Source organism: Geotrypetes seraphini, chromosome 6, assembly GCF_902459505.1.
Source record: "Geotrypetes seraphini chromosome 6, aGeoSer1.1, whole genome shotgun sequence".
Classification (NCBI taxonomy): domain Eukaryota; kingdom Metazoa; phylum Chordata; class Amphibia; order Gymnophiona; family Dermophiidae; genus Geotrypetes; species Geotrypetes seraphini.
The window spans coordinates 215,707,465-215,721,496 of NC_047089.1; the positions used below are offsets into that span (position 1 = coordinate 215,707,465).

Consider the following 14,032-nt stretch of genomic DNA (forward strand, 5'->3'; position numbering starts at 1 on the left):
CTGTACTATAAACAGCCTAGTTTAAACAATGCCCGGGCCTCCACTGGCAGCCAAATGCAATTCGCGATAAAAGGGTGTAACACGATCAAATTTCTTCAGGCCATAAATCATTCTGACCGCTGTATTCTGTATTATTGGAAGTCTTGCTAATTCTTTCTTGGTGACTGTCAGATCGATAATATTGCAATAAGAACATAAGAACATAAGCAGTGCCTCCGCCGGGTCAGACCATAGGTCCATCCTGCCCGGCAGTCCGCTCCCGCGGCGGCCCAAACAGGTCACGACCTGTCTGAATCACCAGAAGGGGCTCCGTTGCCACCATGGTTTCTCATTGAAGTCCTATCTTCCCATTGAAGTCCTAAACCTCCGGTCTTGCACATGCACGACCTGTTGGGTTTCTATACTTATTACCTGGTTAGCTTTCTATACTTGTGTTACATCCCAGCTCCTCCCTCAGTATCCCACGATCCCTTTATCCCTCAGGAATCCGTCCAATCCCTGTTTGAATCCCTGTACCGTACTCTGCCTGATCACTTCCTCCGGTAGCGCATTCCAAGTGTCCACGACCCTTTGGGTGAAAAAAAACTTCCTTGCATTTGTTTTGAACCTATCTCCCTTCAGTTTCTCCGAATGCCCCCTCGTACTTGTTGTCCCCTTCAGTCTGAAGAATCTGTCCCTATCCACCCTCTCTATGCCCCTCATGATCTTGAAGGTCTCTATCATATCTCCCCTGAGCCTCCTTTTCTCCAGAGAGAAGAGCCCCAGCCCATCCAACCTCCCGGCATATGGGCAGTGTTCCAGCCCCCCTACCAGTTCCGCTGCCCTCCCCTGGACTCCCCCAAGCACCGCCACGTCCCCCCTGAGGCGCGGCGACCAATAATCGAGAAGACTCAGTAGTAACGATTGAACCAGTAATCTAAAAGCAGTAGATTCAAAATCAGATCTAATTGTTCGCAATTTCCATAATGTGAAGTGGCATTTATGCACTAGGCATCCTAACTTTTAAGCAAACTGTAATTATGCCAGGGTTTCCTTGGCCTGAAGGTCTGCACACAACTTAAGCGCACAACAGTGCCTAAGTCAAAAACAGGCCGCTAACTCAAAAGCATGCCTACAGTTTGCCCCTAACCATGTCTACTTTTAAACTACACGCTTTAGACTAGGCGCCCACTTTTTAGAGGATTGCGGGGGGGGGGGGGGGGGGGGGGTTAGTTAGGTGCTTAATTTTCAATTAAGTCCAATTAACAGCACTTATGAAGTGTTAAGTGCTAATTAAGCCTATTAATCAATCAAGTTAGGCGCCCATATCGGCTAGGCGCACTGATGTAGGCATCTAATGTTAGGCAAACTTTAAGAATGGGGGGAGGGGGGTTAGTGCCTAAAGTTAAGTCACTTGTCCAAGGAGGCAGGAAGCTGCAGTGGGATTTGAATCGAGCTTCCCCAGTTGTCAGCCCAGTGGCAGGGGTCCTAAAATACGCATGAGATCTACAGTATGTGCATTCACTACTTCCATTTCATTTCTACCTACATATTGGTGTTCTTTTCCTAACCCATCGAATCTCTTTCTTAGACTGTAAGCCTCTTAGACCTGTACAGTACAAAATCTGGGGTAGAACAGATATATAAATTAGAGAATGACACGGTGACAAAATTCATCACTGTTCCCGGCCCCGAAACCATCTTCATGTCATTCTTTAAGGAGAGAGGGAAGAATCAGAGTATGAATGGCTACAACCACTGACCCACAAGCTTTGCTTTGAAGAATGCTGGTGTAGAAGGACTGAGGTTGAAACAGACACTACAGAATGACAGTCTCTGGTATCCAGAGCAGACCGAGGTTGAAATAGACACTAAAAAAGGACATGGGATTATTTCCCGCGGTTATCCGCGGGGACAGGAACGGTGATGAATTTTGTCACCCTGTCATTCTCTAATATAAATAAATGTACATGTAATATAAACAGATCTTATGCATATTCATTGTAGAAATTCTGAAAGCCAGCCTGGTTTGTGGACCCTGAGGACTGGATTTGAAGATCCCTGCTATGCGGCAATTAAGAACCATTGGGTTTGCGTTGTTATTTGCTAGTACAGTATTTTAGGCCCTCTTTTACTAAGGGCTCCTTTTACTAAGGTGCGCTATGCTTTTTAGGGCTCCTTTTATCAAGGCACGCTACGGGGTTAGCGCATCGGACATTTCATCACGAGCTAATCCCCGCAGCAAGCCTAAAAATTAACGCCTTGTCAATGGAGGCGTTAGCGACTAGCGCAGCAGGCGGTTGAACGTGCGGTATTCCGCACGTTAACCGCCTACCACACCTTGATAAAAGGAGCCCTTAGTGCGCGCTTACCACGCGCTAAGCGCTAACCTTGGTAAAACAAGGGTAAGGTGCGCTAACCGATTAGTGCGCTTTAAACGCTAACACGTGCACATTAGTCCATGGACACATTAGCGTTTAGCTCGTGCTAATCGGTTAGCGCACCTTAGTAAAAGAGGGGGTTAGAGTTCAATTGATCTCTAGGGGCTCCTTTTATCAAGGTGCGGTAGGCGGTTAACGCGCGGAATACCGCGCATTCAACCGCCTGCCGCACTAGTCGCTAACGCCTCCATTGACGAGGCGTTAGTTTTTAGGCTTGCCGCGGGGGTTAGGGCATGATGAAATGTCCGACGCGCTAACCCCCGTAGCGTGCCTTGATAAAAGGAGCCCTAGATGTCCCTTTATTTATTCACAACTAGCAGTCCCTTGTGCTTATTCCAAACTATGCAAAATTCCTGTCCCCTTTTTTTGAAAAATGATTTCCTGTACCCTGGAAAGCAGTTTCGTGCATCCACTCAGGATGTGCATTCATTTGAATCAATATATCTGACATCGTTTCATATCATATTAAAAAGAAATATGGAAGGTCATCAACAGTACACATTATTTAAAAATAGTGCATGCTATTGATGATATGACATCCCCAAATAAAGAATTTTTGTAAAATAAAATACAGTAAAACCTTGGATTGCAAGTAACTTGGTTTGCAAGTGTTTTGCAAGACAAGCAAAACATTTGATTAAATTTTAACTTGATATACAAGCAACACTTGCAATACAATTACATACAGTATACAACTGAGCCGATGGTTCTTCTCTCTCTGACGCTGTAAGAGTGTAATGACTGTTCTAAACAAAGTCTTGCAACACAAGCACATATTCTATACACGTGTCACATCACCACAACTGAGCCAATGGTTCTTCTCTCTCTCTGACGCTGCGGGAGTGTAGTGACTCTTCTAAACGAACGAGGTCTTGCAATACAAGTACGTATAGTATTTTGTATTAAAGGTTTTGGGTTGTGAAACGAATCGTCTGAGTTTTCATTATTTCCTAGGGGAAATTCGCTTTGATATACGAGTGCTTTGGATTATGAGCATGCTTCTGGAACGAATTATGCTCGCACACCAAGGTTTTACTGTATCGTGAAAAACAAAACAATTTATAATATACACCTCTAGTATCTACCACCCTTTCTGTGAAAAAAAAGTTCTGATGTTCAGTCTCAGTCTACCCCAGTGGAGCCTCATTCTGCATCCTCTTGTTCTAGAAAGAACTTTCCTCTAAAAATGATGTGATTCCTGCATTTAATTTACAGCTTTTCCCCCCCCCCCCCACCCATTTTTAGGGTTTACCTATCGCTCTGTGCCAGTTACTCCCACTGTGTTCTTTCTCACAATTTTTTTCCGAGTCATTTATATTTTACATTGTCTAAAAATGCTCTATGGCAGTGGTCCTCAACCCAGTCTGCAGGGCACACCCATTCAGTCAGGTTTATCAGAACATCCACAATAAATATGCATGAGATAGATTTACATACCAAGGAAGCAGTGCATGCAATTATCTCATGCATATTCATTGTGGATATCCTGAAAATTTGACTGCGCCCCCAAGGACAGGAATGAGAAGCACTGCTCCGTAGGCCCAAAATTCAAAAAGGATCAGGTATCTCAATTTCTGTATCATATCTTGCAAGCTGGAGGCAGCAAGAGGGTCCATTTTTGAGTTCGGGTTAAAGTCAGGATGGCTCACCTGTACCTTCACTAAAGACAGAGAAACTGGAGTGAAGGTGCAACTGGCAGGTTATGACAGGGATGGAGGGATGGGAAGGGACTCTCTACTGGCTGTGAATGAAGACTGATGGTCCACGGGTTGGCAGGAGGTAATATAAGGAATTGGAGGGGGATGGGCAGGTTAAAAGGATGTGAAGAAAAGCAGATTATAAATGTTGCAATATATAAGTAGCAGAATGAGAGGGGCCCCACCCATCATCACAAATTTAGGGAATGGTAGTGTGGGGGAGGCAGTGCTCTTCTCTGCCCCGTGCCTTCCAGCCACCCCCCCCAACCCCTTCCCTTCCCCCATGCCTGATTAGCTTCCCCAGAGCGAGCAGCACCTCCAACTTGCTGCCCGCGTTGGCGTGGGTTCTCCCTCTGACATCACGTCCTAGTCATGGGACCCTGAAGTAACGTCAGAGGGGAGCGCCAAGGCCAGCATGAGCAGCAGGTTGGAGCTGTTGCTTGTGCTGGAAAAGAGTTAGAGGAAAGGTGGGAGGGAAGGCGAATGCCGCAGGGGAAGTAGCGGGGGTGAGGCGGAGAGGAGGAAAGGTGCTGGCACCCCCCCCCCCCGCTCACCCCCCCTTACTACACCACTGGCTACAGGTTGTTTTGTTTGCCTCTCCCCAAAACAGAAGACTGCTGCAGCCTGACCAAGAGCAATAGGCAGTATTTTTTGTGAACCCCCCTTCTCTGTGACTGGAAGTCAATGGACCCAAGCTCCGCAAGACCTAATTAGCAAAGGCCAAGCACAATATTGTACCTCGCTACCTTCTAAATGTTTTATCGATATTGTGTTGACACGGCAATGCACGAGGGTGGTATGAAAAATTTGGTTAAAAAGCAAGTTAAATGACGGAGTTTCCATCGAGGGCTACACGCTTAAGTCCAGCGAGTTTCCAGTTCTTTTGTAAGCTATTTTATCTACGTTACAAAAAAAACCTGGAAACTTGCTGGTCTAACCCCCTCTTTTACTAAGGCGCGCTATGCTTTTTAGCACACGCTAAATGCTAATGTGTGCATGTTATCCTATGGACGCGTTAGCGGTTAGCGCACACGTTGATTTAGCGTGCGTTAAAATGCTTAGCGCACCTTAATAAAAGAGAGCCTAAGTGTACAGACCTAGATGGAGACTATCTGGGTCGTTTACTAAGGTGCGGTAACCGATTTAGCGCGCGCTAATGTTAACATGTCTATAGGATATAATGGACACATTAGCATTTAGCGCGTGCTAATTTTTAGTGCAGGCTAAATGGGCTACCATACCTTACTGAAAGGACCTCAACGTTATTTAACTTGCTTTTTTTTTTTTTAACCAAACTTTTTAAACCACCCTTGTAACATACTATACCACACTTTATATTACAGTCTGAAAAAATAAATTTTTACTGCTATAATTGTCTATTGCTTATGTTTAATTTATTCTTGCTGTACACTGCCTTGAGCGAGCGCCTTCAAAAAGTGATAAATAAATTGCCCCTCCCACATTTTTTTTTACAAAACCGTGGAAGCGGTTTTTAGTACATGCCGGTGCGCTGAATGCTCTGCACTGCTCCCAACGCTCTACTAAGGGCTCCTTTTATGAAGCCACGTTAGCGGCTTTATCGCCCACACCTTTTTAGAGCGCGCTCACCCCCGTGCTAGCCGAAAAACTACCGCCTGCTCAAGAGGAAGCGGTAGCGGCTAGCGGGGCCGGCAAATTAGCGCGCACTATTACGCACGTTAAACCGCCAACGCAGCTTCGTAAAAGGAGCCCTAAGGGTCGGAAGCTCTTCTGCGGTTTTGTAAAAAAGGGGGAGGTGTTAAATAATTAAGAACTACAGTATACATAAATACCCCCTCCCCAATCTCTCTTTCTCAAGGCACGCTGACTCATCTATCATGTTTAATAAAAAGAAAAAGACAATAAAATGTGCACTTTTTTTTTTTTTTTTTTGCAAGGTAGAATAAACATCTGTGTGTCAGCAAAAAATGCAATCAGAAGGGCCCTTTCTGATGTAAGAGTGCTCAGGGCAGTGAAAGAGTTAAAGATACCAACCACTGGCTACTGCATATAAACATGAGAGCAGAGACATACTCTCTAAACAAAAATGCACTAGATTGACAACTGATCTTCATGAAATTAATATCAGCGCACAGAAACGTAGTTCAGTCATACTGGTGACATCCTCACAGTTAAGCATCCGTACAAACTTCAGGATTTTTTTGTTGTTGTTCAAACCTTATACCGGCGGTGTCTTGAAGTGTTTGGGGCTGGGTGCACCTTGCGGTTTAGCAAAAGAGTCGTTCACCACTGGGGGGGGGGGGGGGGGTCTAATTTCTGAAGCAGAAATCAAATCCCAAAGTTAAAGGGGTAGAGGGGTCACCGCTAACAAATTAGCTTGCTAATAAAATCATTTTATGCTATATACACATGTATCTTTGAACATTAACTGAGTGCATTTGGTTCCAATTATTGATTAGAAAGCATTGGCTCCCTACAATTTCCAAATGCTGCCTGATGAGAGAGGAGGATGTGGGAAACGTGGCATATTTTCTGCCCCCCCCCCTCCCCCTTTCAGGCATATTTTCTATGTTCTTCCTGGAAAGAAACATAAAACGCTAGACAAGAGACACATTTATCTTCAAAAATCACTAAAAACAACCGTACGAAGCGGCATTCAACCTTCTACAAAACCTCTCATGTCCAAGACAGCCCAAAGCTTTGCAGGCACAGAGTATCGTAGTCTTCTAGGCTGCACGAACTGACAGGTAGCCAAGAAAAAGTGAATGGGGAGCCTACCCATGGAGATTAGGCAATTATAATTAACTGCACACCAGTGCCTTATTCCCAAGGTCCAGGAAACCTGAAGCCAGGGAAAGAGAGAGAATAGCCTTGTATGGCGCTGTTTACAGAGAACTAAACTGTTACACCTAAAGGATGCAGGCTATAGGTGTCATCTCTGTCGATGTGCCCGAGATTGTGCAAGCTCGTTCACGGTGCATCGAGGTTAGCATCCCTGCGCTCCTGTACCTCACGTTTTTCTCCCCTGCATTTCACGGCAGAAGTTTTGTAAAGTCTCTTGTATGTCACGTTATCGCCTACAACTTCTATAGGGAGCCTGATTTCACGTTTGGGGGAATGAGTAAGAGAGCCGTCCCTGTACTCTGGTGAACTGTTCTTCTAGCCCAGAGGAGACTATTTTCTTGAAAGCACTAACCAGACATCTCTCTCTCTCTGCAGCAAAGCCTGGGGAAGTAGCTCCAGGTTTGCTTTAAGTAGCACCTCATAAATACTGTATTCTCTGTATTCAGCCTTACAGCTCCAAAGGCTATGTGCACCTATTCTTTTTTTTTTTGAAAAAAAAGAAAAGAACAATTAAATTCTAAAGCTCCCACTTAAAGTGCCTGGAAAGTGCCAGGTACTAGTTCTGATTCTCTCAGGGGTCGCTGGAGATTTCCTAACCCAAACAAGTCCAACAAACATAAAATAAAGCGGTCGACCAAATAAACCATGCATCTGCATCTGGCAGAATCCAATTAAATTCCCAGTAGAGGAAGCTTGCAAGCATTCCACAAAAGAGACTGGGGCAGAGGGGTAGCAGGCTCACCAATCTTTTCAGCAGAGCTTCCCCGTGAACTCCGAATAACGTGGAACACCCCTCGATGTACCTGTCTTTCCAATGGCAGCCTCGTTCTATAGAACCTTCCCTGGATCCCTCACCAGCTCGAAGCAATGGGGGAGCCAAGAATCAGACTCCATGCAGAATAACTGCGGCTCGGCATCAACATCGAGAGGAAAAAAAAAACAACCCAAGAGGGCGAAATCAAGCAGCAGAATATTTGGGTCCGATGCAAATGCAACCTGTAGGATGCGGAAGGGCAAAGCTGCATTAAACTTCCACAAGCAGAAAGAGAAATGACCCCAAATGCAGCAAGTGCAAACATAAAAAAAACACAACAAAAGAGGCAAAGGTTTCTCTTGGGCACTGCACAGAGTTGCCGAAGTGCTGCAAAGACAGACTGGCTCGTTCGATGCTTTTGCCCGCCGTAAAAGTGGCTATTGCCCTCCTTACCTTTCAGGACCGAGCCGAAACCCAGCAACAGCAACGTCTGCAGGCACAGAGCCCGGGCATCGGGACCGGGACGGCATCTCGTCCTCCCCATGCTCCTCCACGGGCAACGCCGTTCCGTCCCAAAAAGCCAACCGCACGACTGTAAGTCCAGCGATTCGGAGCGGCCCCGCGGCCGGCAGGAGGTTGCAGCCTCCGCCGCTTTATCGGCGCCACGCTCCCCGCCCCGGCTCAGAAAGCACTAGCCGGCGTGCTCGCAGCCAACCCAAGCACCAACCCCCTGGCCCCGCCCCTGAACCCGGAGGCAGCAAATGAGAGCGGCCGAGCGGGAGAGGCGGGGTTTACCAGGGGAAAGGGGGAGGAGCAGCGTGGTGTAGGAAGTTTACCCGGAGTGCGACGCTCCTGTAGAGCTGGTGGCAATGGTTTAGTTTCCTGCGGGAAAGAGGCGATGGGGCAGGTTGTAAGAGTTCGCTTTCCAAAGAGCGGCGCTGAGCTCTGGGTAAATGTTTTTTTGCCGAGCCCTAAACTGTCTAGTCCAGGGGTAGGCAATTCCGGTCCTGGAGAGCCGGAGCCAGGTCAGGTTTTCAGGATATCCACAATGAATATGTATGAGATGGATTTGCATGCACTGCCTCCTTGAGATGCAAATCTATCTCATGCATATTTATTGTGGATATCCTGAAAACCTGACCTGGCTCCGGCTTTCCAGGACCGGAATTGGCTACCTCTGGTCTAGTCTCAACGGCCTCTTCTGTGCTGAATTTTGGGAGAGTCAAGTGACTTTTGGTAAACCTAGAACCGACCAAGAGACAGGGCTAAAGACTGCTGCTGCTGCTTCATTCATTCTTCCTCTTTATATATGTTTTTAATTCATATCTTTTCGTAGTGGTTTAAGTCGAGTTGCGTTCAGATAAACTCATTACTATATGCATGCACTGTGATTTACAAGTATAGTGGTGTATTTCATTAACTCGGGGACTAAAACTGGCAGAGAGGTCCTGGCAAACTGTAACATTTAGGTGCTAAAAATCATAGCAGCCAGGTGTGTGTCTGCAGTGGGTATTTGAGCACCCCCAGCACTAGGCAAACTCCTTCAAAGTGTCCAGGAAGAAGTATCAGTATTGAGTTTTGGAAAGGTTGGTTCCAATGGTTACAGTTCCAGTAAAATGAGCATCATGAGAATAATGGAGTCATTCAGAAGGTATAGAGCAGGGGTGTCCAACCTGTGGCCCCGTGAAGTATTTTGTGCGGCCCCGGTCGAGGGCAATGCAGTGTTTTCCTCTGCTGCCCCTGGGTGTTTACCGTCTTGCCGGCTCCCTCCTCTGTCTTGCTGCAGCGTTTGCATGTTTGTGCAGCCCCAGAAAAAAAAAATTGGGGGGGCCAATGCGGCCCAGGGAAGCCAAACGGTTGGTCACCCCTTGTATAGAACAAATATTCTGGGCATCACACAAGACAGAATTACCTAGGAAAAGCAGCATTATACACATGGCTGTGGGTGCTAGAACAAAAACGCTATGGAGAAGATGATGTTCAAGATGCAGGCTTAATTAAAAGTACAGTCCAATAATCCACATGAGAAATGCCTAGGACCCAAATCATTGGGGGGACTATGGACTCAACACGTTTTGTGTTTTGACAAAACTTTCTTCCTCAGGGGTCCCTAAAGGTCCTGATACAAAGGCTCGTGGATCCAAGGCTAAAAACAAATCTAGATGAAACACTGCGCAATTCAGAAATCCTCAAAAGCTTTTGAAAATGGTTTGGATAATTTCTTAAAATAAAGGTCCATAAGCCATTATTAAGATGGCTTGGGGAAATCCACTGCTTATGTCTAGGATAAGAAGCACCTTGGGATCTTGCCAGATACTTGTGACCTGGATCAACTATTGTTGGAAATAGGATATTGGGCTTGATGGACCCTCCGTCTGTCCCAGTATGGCAGCTCTTATGTTCTTATGCTTTAAAGCCAGGACTAGAGGTCTGCACAGGAATGGAGATCGCAGATCCCGTGGGGGGTCCCATGGGAATCCCCCCCTAACCCAGGGGACTCCCACAGGGACCCCCCTCTGGCCCACAGGACTCCCACGGGGACTCCCCTCTAGCCAACGGGACTCCCACGGGAATGGAAGGCTTTGGAAGAAGGGTTCGTCCATATAATATAATGGACACGTCAACCTTAGTAAAAGAGGGGGTTTATAAGTTAATTACCTAAACAGAAAACAAAAAAAGGGTTCTACCAAAGAGATTCCACAAGGAAAACAGCAGCGCAAACACAAAAGAAACTGTGGAATTGATGATCCTGTCAGAAGCAATTGCTGCTTTTTATGGGGATGGGTGGGGATGGAGGTAATTCCTTGCGAGGATGGGTGGGGACGGAGAGGATCCTGACGGGGACGGAGAGGATCCTTGTGGGGATGGGTGGGATTTCTGTCCCCGTGCAACTCTCTAGCCAGGACCACAATTCAGTCTCTTTTGTGAATTTGGTCAAGTCGCTCTATCCACTAGATTCTATTGAAGCAATTATCTACTTAGGTGCCTCAGGATTCTTCCTCCTTTGCGGCTCACCGAACTGGAAACAGGAAGTTGCATCATAAAGGAGGCAGACTGTGATGGAGGAAGAATGCTTAGGATACCCAGACAGCACTTGAGAACTGCTGCCATACCAAGGATGCCCTTAAATTTTAAAAAGTGAGGCAGGGGGGCCTTCGGAGTCCAGACTGGGGGAAGAAGGAAAGGACTTCCTCAATGTCTAGCCAGCGCTTGGGGTTGCCCTTAAATTTTAAAAGGTGGGGGCGGGGGGGGGGGGGGGCCTTTGAACCAGTGTTTTCCCCCTCGATCGCCCATTTTCCGATCCAGCCATGGAAATGTAAAATTCCATGCAAAATAGCCAAGCGATTGATTCGCTAACATTTTACAATCCTAAAACCCGACAGTAGGACCACTTTAAGTCTGCCTTTTTTTTTTTCATGGCACTGATATTTTGCGTATATTACATACGCAAAATATCTGCCTAATGAAAAAAAAGCCCCTCCAACAAAGCTCCCTCCCCGAACCCAAAAAAAATGGCAGAAGGGATGCCCACTCCCTCCTGCTACCAAACGCTGCCCCTGACAATCCCCCCCATGGTTGACCCTGTGCAAATATAGCAGGAGGGATGCCCACTCCCTCCTGCCATCGGGTCGGGTCACAGCCCCCCTCCGTCGCACCTCCCCATGCCTTTAAATCAGGGGCCTCCGTGCCAATTATTTATATGCAAACTTGATAATGAATCAATCACTGTTTGAAAATCAGCCTGAGAGTCGGCCAACAGCGACTGAATCGCTTTCTTTAGTGAATCTAGGCCTCAGCGCCTAATTCTCATAGCGCATCTCTGAAAAGGTGTGGACAGCGGCGTGTGTCAGGGCATTTTAAAAAGTTGTGAATGGCATTAAAATTTTCATCTGAAATGTGTCTAAGTTGAGTGTTGGCTTTCAGCAGGCATACGTATGTTGCCCAAAAGTTAGATGCCAGATCCACGTCAAATGCTATTCTATAAAGCAGGGGTGTCAAAGTCACTCCTCGAGGGCCGGAATCCAGTCGGGTTTTCTGGATTTCCCCAATGAATATGCATTGAAAGCAGTGCATGCAAATAGATCTCATGCAGATTCATTGGGGAAATCCTGAAAACCCGACTGGATTCTCGAGGACCGACTTTGACACCTGTGCTATAAAGGGTACTCTCGCTTTATAGAAGAGTGCTTCAATATTTTTTTTTGTGCCGTTTATTGAATTCCTTCCAAAGTTACTTGGTAGAATAGAATACTTTGTAGAACAGAGATTGTAGCACTTAGCATGTATGTGCAATTTTGTGCATTTAGGCATGCAGAATGGTGCACACCCTTGAGCACCTTGTTATAGAACTACTCTTTATGGTGCTATTAGATGTATACATACATCTAGTAAAATTAAAATAGTGATTGTGAAAACAAAAATTCTCTTGTTCTTTTTCAGTGTATGGATGTTGTTTTTTTTCTTTTTATAATTAAAATGATCGTCAGTGCAAATTTTTAAATAATTCCCATCTGTCCCTTGCCCTCTTGTGCTTCTTCCCTCCCACCTTATAATTCAATTATATTCTTTTGTTTATTTATCTCTATTGTTATATATTTTTTTTAATAATCTATTTTCTAAGAATCCATCTGTCCAACACTCATTTATATTTTTTTATGTGGGCGTTTGATGAGACATTAACAAAAACAGGTGGACAAAGACAACATCTATTTTTTTATAAGGAAAAAGAGAGAATAAAGTCTTTTGAAGAAGTCTTTCTGCTATTCAGCATTTAAACAGCTAATTATCGCTGGGTTTTACTAAACGGCAGTAGAGGTTTTTGCTGTGAGCCTGTGAGTTAAATGCTCCGATGTACATGTACAACGCCGGTCCACGGTAGAAACCTCTACCACCGTTTAGTGAAAAGAGCTCTATGTTTTAAAAATTTATTGGAATTCAACTAAGCTTGGGAAAGAAAAGACAATATTAAGGAAGAGGGAAGAGGCCCAAAAGGTGTACCCAAAAGAAAACACTTAGGGACCGATATTGTAAATGGCACCTAAATCAGCCGGCGCCTAGAAAACTGGTGCTGGCCGCTTGTCAATCACACTTAGGCGCCATTTACAGAGTCACGACTAGCGGTGCCTATGTAAAACTTAATTAAATAAGCAGCTAGGTTGGCGTACTATGCATATAAGCATCTTCTCAGAAATACCTCAGCCCCACCACTCCACCGCTATGTTAAATTTCAAAAACGCGGGAGATTTATGTGGTAGCTCATCATAGGTAAATGATTTTTTTAAACGCTGTGATAATTCAAACGTGTTCATAAAGATGCCTTTTTTTTCCAACTACAATAGTGTCAAGAAATTATTACAAAAGTATATACTTAGCTTTTATACACAGCTGAACCTGGGAGTCTGACCTGACATGTTTCGCACACACCGTGCTGTCTCAAGGGTCTCCCTGTGTCAGAAAAGTAAAAAACAATACTTAGGGAAGCTGCAGTGGAATATTTTACACACTACCTCCCCCTCCCCCCCCGCAGAACAAGTTCACAACTACTTCATCCCATCCTCAATAAATGCTTACTGAGGCCGCCGTTGTCATCCGACTCACAAGTGCAGATTCTGTGAAAGATGTCGCCGGCGTTCTCGGCCCTCATTTAAGTTCAAAATCAAGTGATAACCACTCCCCCCAGGGATTCCATTGGACCGTTCATCCACCAATCAGCGTGACCCAGTCAATCTCTCCATTCAATCCCCCTGGTTCTACCGTATTTAGTGTAAATATCAGCCTTTGTTCTGCCTCATTTAGCCTCCGTAAATCTTTCCCACCATCCCTCTCCGTAACCCTTTGAATCACTCGCCATCTGATTTGATCAACCCCATGCTTATATCTCTGCCAGTGAGCAACTAGAGGAGCCTGAGTAACGTTGTTAATAATACGCGATTTGTGTTCATTGAGCCTGGTTTTAATCTTGCGATTAGTCCTACCTATGTATACCAGCTCACATGGGCATACAATTGCGTATATCACATCCTGTGAAGCACAGTCAGTAACCTCATTCGAATAGAGACTCAATGCTTTTCCCGGGACCCTCCACGAATCACCTGTGATGGTGGAGGAACACCACTGACATTTCCCACATGGGCTATGGTGGCCTCTCGCCCTCACTTCCCCCTTACTATATTTCAAAGGGTCACATCTCTGTCCTATAGTTCTTCCCCTAGAGTAAGCAATCCGAGGAAAATCGCCCAAAGATGAATGGAGCTGTACTATATGCTAATATTGTCTTATGTAGCCCAATTAAAACTCAATTTAAAAAAAATGGAGGTGACTAAGGACGCTTCCAAAAA

At 45.5% G+C, this 14,032-nt stretch overlaps 1 protein-coding gene across 2 annotated transcripts in view; it reads right to left on the minus strand.

Moving 5' to 3' along the window:
• Nucleotides 1–8,407, minus strand: part of UNC5D (unc-5 netrin receptor D) — a 761,056-nt gene extending 752,649 nt beyond the window's left edge. For both annotated transcript variants that reach the window (XM_033949939.1, XM_033949938.1), the window contains exon 1: nucleotides 8,148–8,407. In XM_033949939.1, coding sequence (XP_033805830.1) covers nucleotides 8,148–8,238 — 91 coding nt within the window. In that variant the 5' untranslated portion in view covers nucleotides 8,239–8,407. The remainder of the gene's footprint in view (nucleotides 1–8,147) is intronic.
• Between the last annotated feature and the right edge of the window lie 5,625 nt (nucleotides 8,408–14,032).